At 37.8% G+C, this 17,869-nt stretch overlaps 1 protein-coding gene across 2 annotated transcripts in view; it reads left to right on the top strand.

Moving 5' to 3' along the window:
• Positions 1–4,068: 4,068 nt before the first annotated feature.
• Positions 4,069–17,869, top strand: part of TCP11L2 (t-complex 11 like 2) — a 113,333-nt gene continuing 99,532 nt past the window's right edge. Inside the window, exons 1-2 of one of the 2 annotated variants that reach the window (XM_053717005.1) lie at positions 4,069–4,482; positions 7,752–7,933. In XM_053717005.1, coding sequence (XP_053572980.1) covers positions 7,774–7,933 — 160 coding nt within the window. In that variant the 5' untranslated portion in view covers positions 4,069–4,482; positions 7,752–7,773. Of the gene's footprint in view, positions 4,483–7,751; positions 7,939–17,869 lie in introns of those variants that run through there. The other variant, XM_053717006.1, reaches the window with a different exon arrangement.

Genomic DNA, 17,869 nt, shown 5'->3' on the forward strand with positions numbered 1-17,869 from the left:
AAAACCAAATAATCTTTGAATCTTTTCATCTAAAGTCTGCTAAAGAAAAAAAAAAAGAAAAAAATTCATTCTAGATTGGTTACCCATAATCAAGTCTTATCTGCCTCATATTCAAAAACGAATTTTATCTCCATTTCTAAGTTCAGATAGTTTTACAGAACTTGTACTACATAATGAATTCCCAGCATCATGGATTTCCTGTTATAGGGAGTAGGGATTTGTATGAATATAAATCAGGACTGGTCGATGATGGCGGAGATTGGGGACTGGAGAGCGGTGGCTTCCACATGGGCTTTTAAAAATGAGGCTTCTGTTGAACAGATTTGTAAGGTGGCGACTTGGTCTTCGCTTCATACTTTTTCTAAATTCTACAAATTTGATACTTTTGCTTCTTCGGAGGCTATTTTTGGGAGAAAGGTCTTACAGGCAGTGGTGCCCTCCGTTTAAGCGCCTGCCTTTTCCCTCCCTTCATCCGTGTCCTATAGCTTTGGTATTGGTATCCCACAAGTAATGGATGAATCCGTGGACTGGATACACCTTACAAGAGAAAACAAAATTTATGCTTACCTGATAAATTTATTTCTCTTGTGGTGTATCCAGTCCACGGCCCGCCCTGTCATTTTAAGGCAGGTGCTTTTTATTTTTAAACTACAGTCACCATTGCACCCTATAGTTTCTCCTTTCTCTTGCTTGTCTTCGGTCGAATGACTGGAGGTGGCAGTTAGAGGAGGAGCTATATAGACAGCTCTGCTGTGGGTGATCCTCTTGCAGCTTCCTATTGGGAAGGAGAATATCCCACAAGTAATGGATTAATCCGTGGACTGGATATACCACAAGAGAAATAAATTTATCAGGTAAGTATAAATTTTGTTATTTCAAATGCAGAAATAAGGGTAAACTAGATATACTTGTAAATGATTTAATACACTCCAACAGGTCAAATGGATCATTATGAGCAATTTAAATGGGGAAAACAATTTCAGCTAAACTGGCCCTTTAATTTATAAGATCACAGTAAAGCAAAGTGTGAATACAGCAGTTGACGCAGATTGGCTGTTTTTGTTTTTTTTACCATGCAGATGGCAGTTGCTGAAGAATAAATGATCATAGAACACTTACTCTAGTGAACTAAAGAGATTGTTAAAGGGACACTAAACCCAAGCTTGTTCTTTCTTGAATCAGATAGAGCATGCAATTTAAGCAACTTTCTAATTTACTCCTATTATCAATTTTTAATTGTTCTTTTGCTGTCTTTAAAAAAAAAAAAAAAGACATCTAAGCTAAGAAGCCAGCCATTTTTTGTTTCAGACCCTGGACAACACTTGTTTATTGGTGGGTGAATTTATCCACCAATCAGCAAGAACAACCCAGGTTGTTCACCAAAAATGGGCCGGCATCTAAATTTACATTCTTGCTTTTCAAATAAAGATACCAAGAGAATGAAGAAATGTGATAATAGGAGTAAATTAGAAAGTGGCTTAAAATTGCATGCTCTATTTGAATCATGAAAGAAAAAAATTGGGTTTAGTGTCCCTTTAAATAAATACCTTTTTTACACAGGTATGTTCACGTAATGTTTTCTAGTTTACTTTTTGTAAATTTGCTGCATCACTTTCAAGTGATTTAGCACAGAGTTAATGTACATGTCCCTTTAAATGACAATGACTAATACTCATTCCATTTCCCACAAACACTGGAGGTGCAGACTCCGAAGTCTAACGACGCTATATTCTATTCAACCATTGATTGCTCTGTAACTCAATTATATCTGTCCCTAACTGACCTCAGCGGAGGAGATAAGAGGATTCTCAAAGGCAAACCAAGGATTCAAATATGCAGCACTTAAAGGGACAGTATACTGTAAAATATTTTTTTCCTTAATGTGTTTCCAATTATTTTTTTTACAAACTGCAGAGTATAAAATGTATGATAATTTTTAATGTTTGTCTATATGAAATTGCTGATTTCATATAGACAAATATAAATGGGTTGAGCTTGTAGGTATAATCAGATATCATTACTTTATCACATTGTGTACATATATCTCTATCTTATATCTGTCCGTAAACCAAAGACCAATACTTTGAGTAAACTGTCCATTTAATACTTTTAGAGAATAAAACTAATGCAATTATCCCTTCACTGTTTCAGACATCCCAACCTGCAAAAACTAATTTCAGGGATGTGGCTTCACCGGCTACTGCGTGCCGCTCCCCCGTTATAGACTAGACACCTGGAAACTCTAAATGAGATAGAGACTTATCATTAAAGTAGCTTCCCACTAAACTCACATTAAAAAAAAATAAAGTAACTTTATTGCACAACCACATCAAACCTATTTCCCAGTGATCGATGCTTGTTGAATGCTCAAATATTTTAGAATACGAAGTTTAATTAGGTGCAGTAAATAAGGTAGTATTTGTGTTTTATTTTATTAAAAATCAGTGGGGGCTTTTTGGTTACTGGTGTATGCTTTGAGAGTTCCATAGCTTCCCAGCATGTGAAGTACTCAGTATAGTTGTCCCTGTACGACTTTCGGATTTTGTGTTTGGGAGTGTGTGTGATTTTGAGTTTGGGAGGCTATTTGTTATGTTTTGTACTCACAGTAGAGTCAGTTTGATAAGGACCTGACAGCAGCAGTGTCTATCTCCTCCCTCACATGGACGCTCTCTCTTTGTCCTCTTTCTCTGTTCTCTCTCAGCCTATGCTGCAGCCAATGTTGCCTGCTGCTGATTCCAGATTTGGGCCACATTGAATCATGGTACTTGTAGTTTCAGGGAGATAGCCTTTCATTTGCAGGCGTCAGGGAGCCTCTATTACAATGAGGGAGACTCCCTGAACTTCAGGGAGAATTGGGATGTCTGCTGTTTTTAAACATCTCATATGATTTAAACTGTACATTCATTTCTTCAATATTACAAACAATACAATTGTAAATAGGTTTGTATTGTTTCCAGGCTGTTCTTTGCTATGAATACATAATCATGGGCTTGATTTATCAATTTATAGATGGGCAGGATTCAAATGTAGCAAACCTGTCCATATTTCACAGCAAAATATGGGGAGCATTTCACTTATGCAATGTGGCCCCCTGCCCAATTGCATGAGAACAGGGCTTGTCAATCACCCCAGTCAAATGAGTCCAGGGTCATTTTCATCCACCAACTATGAAGCTGGTAGAGAGAGCGTTTGAACTGCTGCTTTAAAAATATCAGTTACAGGCTCAAAAGAGCTAGCTTGTAACCCACCAAGACTTGTGCATCATGATATTATGTAACAATAAGGAAGTTTATCATTTCAGAATAAGAAACTTCCAATAAGAAACAGCTTGAATCTTTATCATTTATTTGTATAGCACAGACAAATTCCGTAGTGCTAGGAAACAAATTTTAATTTGGTCCTTATACATACTGTTTTATGTTTCTCTTACAAAGCATATTTCTATAGTGATAACATATTGTTATGTTACGTTAGAAAAGCCTATTAAATTATAGTTTCCACTCACATTACATTAATTAAGCAAGTTGTTTTTTAGTCTTTGTTTCTGTAAGCAATACATCAAAAGTAATAGATCATTCCGGGTTTAATAGAATTGTGCGACTAGACCGGGAACTTTTCAGCCTGAGAGCCATTGATTTGGCGCGTACAGTGGCGGGAGTCTCCGCGCGCCCCATACCACAATCGCCTCGGGCAACATACTACTGAGTACTGACTGAACCGTGTCACTCTTTGTTTTCCACCTGCAGTCACATGACTGGCGATGTATTGTTTTGCAATGCTAAAGCAATGTGCCTTTGTGTACATTAACCACATGCTTGCTAACGAGCTTGTCGCGGTAGACGAAGCTCTATCCTCTTCACAGTACCCACAGAGTTAATTTGTTAGTTGTTTACGTGTCAGAGATCGTCTTAGCCCGCCCCCAACGACATTTTTTAAACTGAAGGAGGAGGGGATATTTCCGTAAACACATGACGTCAAGGGCTGGATTGTACCAAGGTTTACATTACCTGGGTTTTTAGTATTCTCATCAAAATACTCGAGCGAGCGCAGGCTTTAACAATTATATGGTGTGGGTTATATTAGTGCAGCGGTTGTGGTGTTCTAGATAGAAGTGGATACGCGTTTTGCGTTGTTTTGTTACATGTGATTACATGGTACAGTCTGTCCCTGTACTGATCAGCTGTGAGACCTGACTGCTTCATAACAAAACATCGGGATTGAGTGTTTGGCTGCTTGCTCGGTTATGTTTAATAGGGAAACAAACAAGGAGGTGGTTTGAGTTTACGTTGCTTTATGTCTGACACCGACTTCGGTTATCGTCTTGCTTTGCATAGTTTTAACTGGAAATATCATAGTTAACGGATATATCAAATACAATAAACTGCATGGTTCAGGGAGCTAAGTCCCTAGGTGTATATACGAATCTACACAGATAATTGTCACCTAAACGGAATAAAGTGCGGTATAAGGAGGACGTTACAGGTTAGTAGACAACGTTGGTTTAAGCGGATGTGCATATCTCGGTGGATAAATAGCACAAGGTTAAAGGGACAGTGTTTTGTAAAATTATTTTCTCTTAATGTGTTTCCAATGACTTGTTATACCAGCTGCAGAGCATAAAATGTATGACATATCGCTTGTTTTTGTTTATTTTTGTATTTGCAATAGTTTGTTTTGTTAATTGAGACCACAACCCATCAAAATGTGTTGAGCTTGTAGGGAAATCATGTTATATTATCACTTTCTGTACACACATTCTTCATTATCTTATCTCTGTCTGTAAAACAAAGCCTAATACTTAGAGAGAACTGTAAACAATGTAATACACTCCAGCAGGTAAAATGACTCATTATGAAGAAATTAAAGGGGAGAAACATGTCGGGTAAATTGCCCCTTTAATTGTGCATTTGAAACAATTTAGCTTTAGACGTGGGGACACTGTACATTTATTACTTCTGTGCCTTGATGGTTTGATGTGATACTAAAAAAGGTAATTACTGATTGTATAGGGAAGATGGAGGGGTATTGGGTTCTTTGGAACTTAGAATGTATTTAAATCTAGCTCTGGTGATTACCTCCACAATGAATGCTCACAACCTTTGTTTGACGTCCAGCACATTAGTAATCACATTCTCTGCTCTCTTTGCTTTTGATGAGCTGTACCCAGCTTTACAGAGCAGATCATATATTGTTTTATTGACTAGTATCAAGATAGAAGCATTCAAGTAAAGCCATATTTATGTTTTCAACACATAGACAAAACAGACATAGAAACATAGATTTGATGGCAGATAAGAACCAGACGCTTCTCCAAGGTTGGCCATATTTCCTTCCGAAGTCCAAGTTTAAAGGGACATTATAGTGCAAAAATCGAATGATCTAATTGGTCAGAGCATGTAATTGTATCACTAGTGATTAAAAAAACAGTTAAGAATTTTACATGGGCGATGCAGAGAATTGCTGGTTCCCAGCGGGTACACCTGGTGCGCCAGTTGACAGCGGTGGTTGTACAGCTGGGCTGCTGACTGGTCCAGTGGTTGTATCTGCTCTGGACTGGCAATGCTCTGTGGTTCCAAGGGGTACTTTAAGTTTAACCCCTGCAAAGTGTTAGAAGTACATGCTGTAACTAACTAGAACAGGTCATTTTTTAAACAGTAGTGTCCCTTTAATTAGTCCTCAGGTAATTTGTGACTCAAATTACAGTATTTCTACCTACCAGCTCTATTGGAGGTTTGTTTGTTTAAAGGCCTGTTAACAGTTTACTCTTGAACCTGCTACCATCCATCTTGAGATCATAACCCTGTTGAAAATACCATATGTAACAGAATATTTGATTTTTGAAATGTTGTTGCTTTTTGCTTAATGCTGTGATAGTTTTTTTTTTTTTAATATGCCTCATGTTAACACCTGGACTGTGAAAAAGGCCTGCAACATATTGCACAACTGTGTATTGCAGGCCCCTCAGAGAGCCAAGGTATTTACTTTTAAAACCGTATTCTTTAAATGGCAAACCGTGTAGTCGTCCCAGTTTCTGTTTGCCTTGTAAGGTCTGTATTAGGTGACCAGTGTCGGTTACATGGAGCTTGCCAACCAGATGATATTTGTATCCTCTTACAGATGGATAACAACAAAGAGGCCAACTGTACCTAAATATTTCAATTATGTTGATCAAATGTTGTTGTTTTGTTTTTTCTCCTCAAACACAAACCTTTCTGCTTAGGTTTACTGTATTTGGAATACATTGTCAAATTCCCATGTATTTAATGCAGCCATGTACAGTACTAAATATTGTGTTGATCTCTAAATGATGATGATAGTTCCTTTCTGGCATATTGTAATCATGACTGTAGTTGTGGTATTGCTCGATATACTAACACAACAAACGTAAATATGTTGTTTCCTTCCCTTTCTACGGTTCCCCTTACTAGAAAGGGGTTTGTGAAATATTTGGGTTATTTACTTATCAATTATCTAGAGGATTAAGTTGACAGGTATATGTAAAGTCTTAGTTAATAATACCATACCTTATTGTTTTTAATGAATTTATAAATGCCGTTATCGAGGTTAATATTTGATGCAAACCCTTGCACACATTATTGGGGGGGGGAAATAATCTGCTTGGACCTTGAGTATTTGCAGGACTTTTTTTTTTTTTATTTATTTATTTTCACCATGATGGCCATCTGAATTGGTTAGAGTGATATTAACTATTGTAACTTTATATGACATTGCAAACAATAACAGTATAATATAACACTGAGGTACAATTTGTAATCAAATTTAGACTTTCATGATTCAGACAGAGAATGCATTTTTAGAAACAAATAAAATTTACTTTGTTCTCTTGTATCCTTTGTTTAAGAATATTTCTAGGTAGACCCAAGCATGTATGTGTTTTATGCACTATATTGCATTGTTTGATACAATGTTACTTAGATTTTGAAATGAGCAGTGCGATATTTTCTGGTAAATTTCAAAGTTAATGTAATTTTTCCTCCCCTTGTATCATGTGATAGCCATCAGCCACTCACAAAATACATATATACTATGCACCTTTGCACATGCTCAGTAGGATCTGGAGCCTCAAAGTTTTGCATATAAAAAGAATGCACATTTGATAATGGAAGTATATTGCAAAGTTTTGTTTTTTTTATTTAAATTGCATGATTTATCTGAACCATGGAACTTTTAAAGATACATGACACCAACAGATAGAGAATACAATTTTTAAAATGTTCCCAATTTACTTATTATCAAATTTGCTTCATTCTCATGTTATTCTTTGTTGAAGAGATATCTAGATAGGTAGTGTGCACTTATCTGGAGCACTACATGACAGGAAATAGTGCTGCCATCTAGTGCTTGTTGCAAAACTGCTGCCATATAGCATTGCAGACACATGCACACTCCTAAATGTACCTTCCTGCTTTTCAACAAAGGATACTAATAAAACAAAGAAAATTTGATAATAATAAAGTGGAAAGTTTGTTTAAAATTCTATGCTCGATCTGAACCATGAAAGAAAATGTTTAATTTTGACTTTAATGTGTGGGGGGATATATTTTCAGTTTAACGTCCCTTTTAAATTACCTGCAGAAATATGAATTTGAGCCATTTGGTTCTTATCTGCATTCAAAATCTAGTTTTCTACAATTAGTTACCCATTACTGCTTTATTTTATAGACTACTTTAATTAAAGCTTATGGGTGCATAAGAGCAATGATAATTAACATGAATATTTGCCTTACCAGGGTGCTTTATACCATTTTTAAAATGCCATTCTCAAATGACAAACCACGTGGCAACGATGACCGCCTGAGTGACTCCGATACATCACGGTTGTCAGAAAGCATGACGTTTTCATCCAGTGATAACGAATCTACTAGAGAAAGTTTTACCAGCGACTCTTCAAGCAAACAAGCATCGCCTGCCTGTATGGTATTTTGTTTGGTTTTAAATTGTTATTTATGCATATTAATTCTTATGCAGAATTTAACATAACTTTGTTATGAACTATAATCTATTTTAATATCTAGTTCTAAAATCTGCCATGCTATTAAGCTTTGCTATGCTGTGTATAAGAGCATTGGAATGCAGGGTTTTATTATTAGCTCCTTGATCACACGTGCATAGACAAATGCAAGATAACAATTTTAAATAAAAGCTTTTTAATACAGATTGTGTACTAGATTGACAAAACAATATAAAAAAAAAATATTATTTAAGCTCTTTATTGGAAAATCTATGGTAAACATTAATCATTTTAGTTGTCTACACTTTTTTTTTCTATTTTATAAAAACTTTAGCTTAATCTACTTTTTATGAGTTTATTTTGGCACTGTATTGATGGTGAAGAGCTTTTATCAGTAGTATGCATTGTTTCTGCTCAATTGCTTTGGAGATCGTCTTACTGCTTGCAAGCCCAGGGAATATTAACTAAACTATTCAACAAAATAATACAAAGAAAGTCCTGTAAAATAACAGTGAATAGAGTTATTTACATTTTGTGCATATGAAAGGGACATCAAAGTTAAAGGAGCAATAAATACAGTAGCTTTGCATGATAAAAAGACAATGCAACTTCAAATGAGTAGTAGTTTTTTTTTTCTGACAATCATGAAAGTTTAATTTTGACTTGAGTGTCCCTTTAATATCTGTCTCCCATGTATTTAATTAATCAGACTACACTGAGAGGCATATTTAACAAATGTCTGTCGGACCTGATCCGACAGTGCAGATCAGGTCCGACAGACATCGCTGAATGCGGAGAGCAATACACTCTCCGTATTGAGCATTGTACCAGCAGCTCACAAGAGCTGCTGGTGCGTGCAACGCCGCCCCCTGCCACCAGCAGGGGGATGTCAATCGACCCGATAATACTCAATCGGGTTCAATTCCGGTGATTCCTGTCCGCCTCATCAGAGCAGGCGGACAGGGTTATGGAGCAGCGGTCTTTAGACCGCTGCTTCATAACTGCTGTTTCTGGCGAGCCTGCAGGCTCACCAGAAACACGGGGCCTCAAGCTCCATTCGGAGCTTGATAGATAGGCCCCTGAGGCTATAGCCCTAAATATTTTCAAAATCCTTACCTTTTGCCACCATCCGTCCTTCCTGGACCTTTTTGTTTGTATGTTTTTCTCATTCTGTCCATCTTATAGAAAATAATTAGAGTGCGATCCAGCACATAGGTCCTGTTCCATAAATAATTGTTCCAACAGACAGGGAAACCCAGCATTTACATTTAGACATGCTAAAGCTGTGTGGTGTCTAATTGGTTGTATCTACTGCTTGCACAAAAGAGCAAAACAAAGAGCAGCGGGAGTTGGTTGGCTGGTGACTAAACTAAACAAGCACTCACAGAGGTACTACAATTATATCTCCTTGTCAATTTTAAACACATTTTAGAAACCATAAAAGGGACTGTAAAGTCGATTTAAAAAATTCATGGTTTACATAACGCATGCAATTTTAAACAACTTTCCAGTTTACCTTTTATTTTGTAAAATGATGATGGTCCACGGTCCTCTATAACATATGGGATATGTTTCCCACCACTAGGCGGAGGTGAAGAACCTATACAAGAGCTTAAAATCCCTCCCATCTTTCTCTTAGTTTTGTTCTTGGCCTCGTAGGAGAAGGTTGAGAATAAAGGTTGTTCCAGCTACATGCTTATAGATTTAAATTTGGGAGCTCAGACCAATGTGAGACCCAGATTCCCTGGGAATTATCATTCACAAAGAGAAGAGAAACTTCACAGCAGCTGAATGATACAGGGACATAGGGATACACTTATGTGCATGTGGATTTCCCTATGGGACTTCATCCATAACTACCCTCAGGGGTTGCAGGGATGCGTCCTTGGCCTCCCCCTGAAGGACACGGGTATTTCCTACGGCAATCCTCTGTGGTACCCTTACCTGCACTGGATGGGCTCTCTACTGGATACTTCTGCAGCTGCACTGAAAAGCATTTGACCGGCCTGAAAAACCAATGGAGGGGTGCTACCTAAGGTAAGTAACTTTACATAGCATGCACACACAGCTCAGAGGCTATTTGTAGGTACAGGTAGGTAGAGCATAGCCAGGGGACTTAACATGCTCTCCTCATGACACACATTTTTCTCTTTTTAAGATCCCTACCTGACCTATTCTTATCCGAGACATAACCAGGTAAGACTGATGTCATTCACAACCCTCTGGCAGTTCTGGGGAACACTTTAAGACATTTAAAAAAAAAGGTTTCTGGCCCTTTAAGAAAACCGCTAACTGCACATTCAACAGAGGACACTCCGGTGAGGCAGGGGAGCATACTTTTATTTGGGAAATGTAGTTTATATGCTTGGTTCACTCTATAAGATTTTATTGACTTTTAAAATGGCTTTAAGCCTTCTCTGAGGCATGGGCTTTTCTCCGGGTGGGAGCCCCTCCCCCTCAGCTTCGCAGGTTTTCACAGAGCTACTCCAGGCCACAACAGCAGTTCTGGAGTGTTTGTCAAAGGAAGAAACCTGTTGAAAAGCAATTTTTACAGCCACTACTAGCTATTTTATCTAAGGAGGGCGGTGAGTACCCATACAGGAGCTGCCAGGGGCTCACTTGGGACAAGTGAGTCTGGATGGGGGCTGTAGTGTATTACAATAATGGAAATTATAGTTGTCTGAGGGGTGATTATGTGTAGTTTAGAGGGCTCTCTACCTGTTTTCTATCCTCTGTGCTTGTTTGTGTTTACGTATGTATATAGCCAAAGAATGGAAAAAGCAAGGCGTACCTTTTGCTCCTGCCACCAGAATTAAGAAAATGAATCCCATTCCAGAACAGATTGTGTAAGTGTGGGAAACAATTCCTAAGGTTGATGTAGCTATTTCCACCCTTGCCAAACGCACGACTTTCCCTAAAAGGGTAGAACTTCGTTCTACCCCATGGATCATAAACAGGAGTCTTTCTTAAGAAAAATCTTTCTTCAAACCAGTCTTTTACTTAAACCAGCAGTTTCTCTCTCCTGTGTGGCTGCTACAGGAACACTCTGGTGTGATTCTATAGCCAAATTGGTGGCTGAAAAATCCTCTACTGAGTATCTACAGAACTGCATTAAGGTCCTTGAAATGGCTCAAGCTTTTATGTGTGACGCTGTGATGGACATCAAGATTAATTTCAAGGATATGTCTATGGAGGTGCTGGCAAGAAGAGCGTTATGGTTAAAATCTTTGTTAGCAGACATGATATCAAAGAATTAGATTGATGACTTTTTTTCTTTTCAAGGGAAGATTCTATTTGGTTCGGACTTGGACTGTATTATTAAGACGGTTTCTGGTGGGAAAGGGGCTTACCTCCCTCAGGACAAAAAAACAAGGTAATAAGTTTAGTTTCTTTTGCACCGCAGGAGATCAAAAGTCCTCCTTTACTCAGAAGTCTGAGCCCTCCAAGCCGACCTGGAAGCCTGGTTCTTCATGGGCAAAGAACAAGCAGTCAAAGAAGTCCAACACCAATATTAAATCTGCATGAAGCTGTGGCTACCAGGCCGTAATCTGTTCTGGTAGGGGGCAGACTGAGTCATTTTCAGAAGGCCTAGTTCAGGTCAGTCCAGGATCCCTGGGTTACAAAACATTTCCCAGGGCGACAGGATAGGCTTTTGGTCCAGGCCTCCTCAATCACTATTCCTTCTGTGTCATGTCCCCAAAATTCAGTCAAAGGTGGCACCCTTTAAACAATGTGTTCAGGAATTGGAGGATATGGGAGAAATTATCTCAGTACCTGCGTCTCAACAGGGTCAAGGGTTGTTGTTGTTGTGTGTTTTTTTTTTTTTTTTTTTTTTTTTTTTTTTTTTTTTTTACTTCAATCTGTTCATTGTTCCAAAAATGGAAGGGACTTACAGACTTGTCCTAGATGTAAAAAACCTAAACAGGTTTGTCAGGGTTCCCACTTTCAGAATGGAAACAATCAACCATATTTAAAACGCACGACTATCCCTAAAAGGGTAGAACTTCGTTCTACCCCATGGATCGTAAACAGGAGTCTTAAGAAAAATCTTTCTTCAAACCAGTCTTTTACTTAAACCAGCAGTTTCTCTCTCCTGTGTGGCTGCTACAGGAACACTCTGGTGTGATTCTATAGCCAAATTGGTGGCTGAAAAATCCTCTACTGAGGATCTACAGAACTGCATTAAGGTCCTTGAAATGGCTCAAGCTTTTATGTGTGACGCTGTGATGGACATCAAGATTAATTTCAAGGATATGTCTATGGAGGTGCTGGCAAGAAAAATTAGATTGATGACTTTTTCTTTTCAAGGGAAGATTCTATTTGGTTCGGACTTGGACTGTATTATTAAGACGGTTTCTGGTGGGAAAGGGGCTTTACTCCCTCAGGACAAAAAAAACAAGGTAATAAGTTTAGTTTCTTTTGCACCGCAGGAGATCAAAAGTCCTCCTTTACTCAGAAGTCTGAGCCCTCCAAGCCGACCTGGAAGCCTGGTTCTTCATGGGCAAAGAACAAGCAGTCAAAGAAGTCCAACACCAATACTAAATCTGCATGAAGGTGTGGCTCCCAGGCCATAATCTGTTCTGGTAGGGGGCAGACTGAGTCATTTTCAGAAGGCCTAGTTCAGGTCAGTCCAGGATCCCTGGGTTACAAAACATTTCCCAGGGCGACAGGATAGGCTTTTGGTCCAGGCCTCCTCAATCACTATTCCTTCTGTCTCATGTCCCCAAAATTCAGTCAAAGGTGGTACCCTTTAAACAATGTGTTCAGGAATTAGAGGATATGGGAGTAATTATCTCAGTACCTGCGTCTCAACAGGGTCAAGGGTTGTTGTTGTTGTGTTTTTTGTTGTTGTTTTTTTACTTCAATCTGTTCATTGTTCCAAAAATGGAAGGGACTTACAGACTTGTCCTATATGTAAAAAACATAAACAGGTTTGTCAGGGTTCCCACTTTCAGAATGGAAACAATCAACCATATTTAAAGTGACAGTCTAGTCAAAAATAAACTTTCATTATTCAGATAGGGCATGTAATTTTAATAAACTTTCCAATTTACTTTTATCATCCATTTTACTTTGTTCTTTTGGTATTCTTAGTTGAAAGCTAAACCTAGGTGGGCTCATATGCTAATTTCTAAGCCCTTGAAGGCCACCTCTTATCTGAATACATTTTGACAGTTTTTCCACAACTAGAGGGCATTAGTTAATTTGTGCCATATAGATATCATTGTGCTCATGCACATAGTTACCTAGGAGTCAGCACTGATTGGCTAAAATGCAAGTCTGTCAAAAGATCTGAAATAAGGGTACAGTCTGCAGTGGCTTAGGTAATCACAGAGGTAAATAGTATATTAATATAACAGTGTTGGTTATGCAAAACTGGAGAATGGGTAATAAAGGTATTATCTATCTTTTTAAACAATAAAAATTCTTGTGTGGACTTTCCCTTTAACTCAAACTCTTCCTCCCTTCCTCTATAGCCTGGCAGAGGCTGGGGAACTCAAGGGTATTCTCTTAACCTCACACAGACAAACTGCTGGTCACTGTCTGTATGAGATTGTGCTGTATAAGTGCATAGAAAATAAGAAATAGGAGCAGAGGATATAATGCAGCTCATGTGAGGTTGTGAGAATATGTAGAGCTGCAGGCTTCATTCTGCATAATCTAAACCAAATTCCTTTTTTTTTTCCCCCATAATTTGCAGTTCTTCTTTATTCTGATAGAGCATGCAATTTTAAGCAACTTTCTAATTTACTCCTATTATCAATTTTACTTCATTCTCTTGCTATCTTTATTTGAAAAAGAAGTAATCTAAGCTAATGAGCTAGTCAATTTTTGGTTTATGACGCTGGACAGCACTTGTTTATTGGTGGGTGAATTTATCCACCAATCAGCAAGAACAACCCAGGTTGTTCACCAGAAATGGGCCGCCATCTAAACTTACATTCTTGCTTTTCAAATAAAGATACCAGGAGAATGGAAAAAAAATGATAATAGGAGTAAATTAGAAAGTTGCTTAAAATTGCCTGCTCTATCTGAATCACGAAAGAAAAAAATTGGGCTCCGTGTCTCTTTAACCCTTAATTTAACAGGGTCAGTTTATGGCTAATATAGACCTCAAGGATGCATACCTGCACATACCTATCCACAAGGATCACTATCAGTTATTGAGGTTTGCATATCTGGACAAACACTACCAGTTTGTCGCTCTTTCGTTTGGTCTGGCTACAGCTCCCTGCATCTTTACAAAGGTGTTGGGTGCATTGTTAGCGGTGTTTAGAGCTCAGGGAATTTCAATTGCACCATATCTGGACATACTAGTGGAAGCACCTTCCATGTCATTAGTGATCACAAATTCTCACAAGCTTCTATCTTTTCTACAAGACCACAGTCTGAAAAGGGTTTGTCCGCTAGTTCCCTAAAAAGTCAAATTCCTGTTTTTCTGTTCTTTTTCATAGGAAGCTGGCTAAACTTCCTGATGGTGAGACTTTTTTGTCCAGGCGTTAGTTAGAATTAGGCCAGTTGTAAAACCTTTTTCTCCATCCTGGAATTTTGAATCTGATTCTTTCTGTATTACAAGGGCCTCCCTTTGAACCAATGCATTCCATTGACATCAAACTGTTGTCTTGAAAGGTACTTTTCCTATTAGCAATCTCTTCAACAAGGAGAGTTTGTACGTTGTCAGTCTTGACTTGTGATTCTCAATTTTTAATTATTTGACAAAGGTATGGCTGTATTTTTGTACCAAATATGATTTCCTTCCTAAGGTAGTTTCTATGGAAAATATCAAACAAGAAATTGTTGTTCCCTCATTGTGTCTAGATCCTGCTAACCCTGTTACATAATATTGATGTGGTCAGGACTTTGAAATTGGCTACTAAAGATTTCAGATATACTTTTAGTTTGCTTGTTCACTATCATGGGACTTGTAAAGGGCAAAAAGCTACTAAGGTAGTTTCTAAGGAAAATATCAATCAAGAAATTGTTGTTCCCTCATTGTGTCCAGATCCTAAGAAGTGACTGTTATATAATCTTGATGTGGTCAGAGTTTTGAAGTTCTATCTCCAAGCTACTGAAGATTTCAGACAAACTTCTAGTTTGTGTGTTCACTATTCTGGGATATAAAGGGCAAAAAGCTAAGGTAGCTTTGTCTTCTTGGCTTAAAGGGATACTAAACCCACATTTTTTTTCTTTCATGTTTCATATAGAGAATGCAATTTTAAAGGGACAGTACACTGTAAAATTGTTTTTCCATTAATGTATTTTAAATTACTTGTTATTCCAACTGCAGAGTATAAAATATTTGAGAAATTGCATGTTTCGGTTTATTTGTGTATCTGAAGTAGCTGGTTTTGTGCTTTGAAACCACAGCCTATTACAATGGGTTGAGCTTCAGGTAATATCAGATCTCATTATGTTATCACTTTTATGTACACAGACTTGCTTCCTTATCTTATATTTGTCTGGAACACCAAAGCTCAATACATAGAGAGAACAATGGAAAATTATCATTTTATTACTTAACTATCATGCCCCCACTGAGGGTGTAATCTCTTCTGCTGGCTGTGTTTACTTAGGCTATTCAATAGCGTATACGCCAGTATCAAAACTTTCAGTATAGGTTGGGAAACCACAAGCTAAATCAGCTATTTCAAATGCTGAAATATGAGTAAAGGAGCTACTTGCAACCAATTTAATACACTCTAGCAGGTAAAAAGGATCATTGGGAATAATTTAAAGGGGAGAAAGTTTTTGGGTGAACTGTCCCTTTTAAGCACCTTTCTAATGTACTCCTATTATCAATTTTTCTTTATTCTCTTGCTATCCTTATTTAAAAATCATGAATGTGTAGCTTAGGAGCCAGTCCATTTTAGGTTAAGCACCCTGGATAGCGCTTGTTTATTTGTGACTACATTCAGCAAACCAATAAGTACGCGCAACCCAGGTCCTAAACCAAAAATGGTCCGGCTCCTAAGTTTTACATTCATGGTTTTTAAATAAAGATAGCAAGAGAACAAAGAAAAATTGATAAGAGGAGTAAATTAGAAAGTTGCTTTAAAGGGACATTATACACTCATTTTTTCTTTGCATAAATGTTTTGTAGATTATCTATTTATATAGCCCATAAAGTTTTTTTGTTTTTTTTAAAAAATGTATAGTTTTGCTTATTTTTAAATAACATTGCTCTGATTTTCAGACTCCTTACCAAGCCCCTAAGTTTTATGTGAATACTGTCAGCTACCTTCTCCAGCTTGCTCCTGTTTGTGTAAAGTGTCTTTTCATATGCAAAAGAAGGGGGAGGGTCTTATTTCCCACTTGCAGTGGGCTTTCCAGCTACCTATTTAACAGAGCTAAACTGACAGCTTCTAAGTAAGTTTTTAAACTGTCTTATACTGGATTTTTATATCAGTATCTGTGCATCTTATTCTTTATAGTAGTGTTTTTTACATGCAGTTATATGAAAATGAGTGTATACTGTCCCTTTAAGGACAATCTACGCTAGAATTGTTATTGTTTAAAAAGATAGATAATCCCTTTATTACCCATCCCCCAGTTTTGCCTAACCAACACAGTTATAATAATATACTTTTTACCTCGGTGTGATTACTATGTATCTAGGCATTTTCTGACAGCCCCCTGATCACATGACTTTTTATTTATTATCTATTGACTTGAATTTTAGCCAATTATTGCTGTGTTGTACTAACTCTTAAAGGGACAGTCTACCATAGAATTGTTATTGTTTTAAAAGATAGATAATCCCTTTATTACCCATTCCCCAGTTTTTCAGAACCAACACAGTTATATTAATATACGTTTTACCTTTGTGATTGCCTTGTATCTAGGAGCCTTCTTCCAGCCCCCTGATCACATGACTGTGACTGTTTATTATCTATTGTCTTAAATGTACCATTCTTTTGTGCTAAATCTTAAATAACCCCCTGTGCCTGAACACAGTGTTATCTATATGGCCCACGTGTACTTTCTGTCTCTTTGTGTTGAAAAGAGATTTAAAAAGCATGTGATAAGAGGCAGCCCTCAAAGGCTTAGAAATTAGCATATGAGCCTACCTATGTTTAGTTTAAACTAAGAATACCAAGAGAAAAAAGCAAATTTGATGATAAAAGTAAATTGGAAAGTTATTGATGTTGAGAGTGTGGTATAACCCAGCATAAACCACACCCTTAGGGGGCGCCTCCAAACACAAATGACAAAAAATAGTAGTGTGAAAGGAAAAAGAGAAAATGGATATACAACTCTATAAGCACTATATCTACCAAACAATGTCCATAGGAGGTATGTGAAAATCAAGTTCCAATGTAAAATAGTCCAAAAAAGTGTGGCAGCTCTCGGTTGTAGGATGGTCTTCCTATGATGTTCGATAACTGAAAAAAGAAAAAACAGAGGCGCCGACATGGCCTAGTAATGCGAAGATAAGTGGCTCCAATAAACACAAATCCAGATGTATGCTCACAAGAGCAGCGCACCCTGTGGTGCTATTGATGCAGGCCGGAGCCTCGCAGTGGTCCAGCTCACTGTGGGATTGAAGTGGATACCCAGAAGATGTCCCTGAGGGGATTGATAGTAGATATCCTATGTGGACACAAAGTATATGCACATAGCCCAGTATTGTTAAGACAGAGAGACAAGTAAGTAAAGAATAAACTTACAAGATCCAATGCACCTCCAGGTGCATTAACAGCAGGCTGGGACCTAACAGTCGCCCAGCAGACTGGAAAACTCCCAGCAGGTCCTGGTCTTCCTCAGGTGGCTAATAGCAGCACAGCCCAATTATGTGATCACAAAAAATACACCAAAGGGCAAGCAAGTGTATTAAAATGTATAAAACTTTAATAAAAAGCGACACGTTTCTCAGCTGACTAAGAGCTGTTTCCTCAG

This window comes from Bombina bombina, chromosome 6 (assembly GCF_027579735.1).
Source record: "Bombina bombina isolate aBomBom1 chromosome 6, aBomBom1.pri, whole genome shotgun sequence".
In the NCBI taxonomy this organism is placed as follows: domain Eukaryota; kingdom Metazoa; phylum Chordata; class Amphibia; order Anura; family Bombinatoridae; genus Bombina; species Bombina bombina.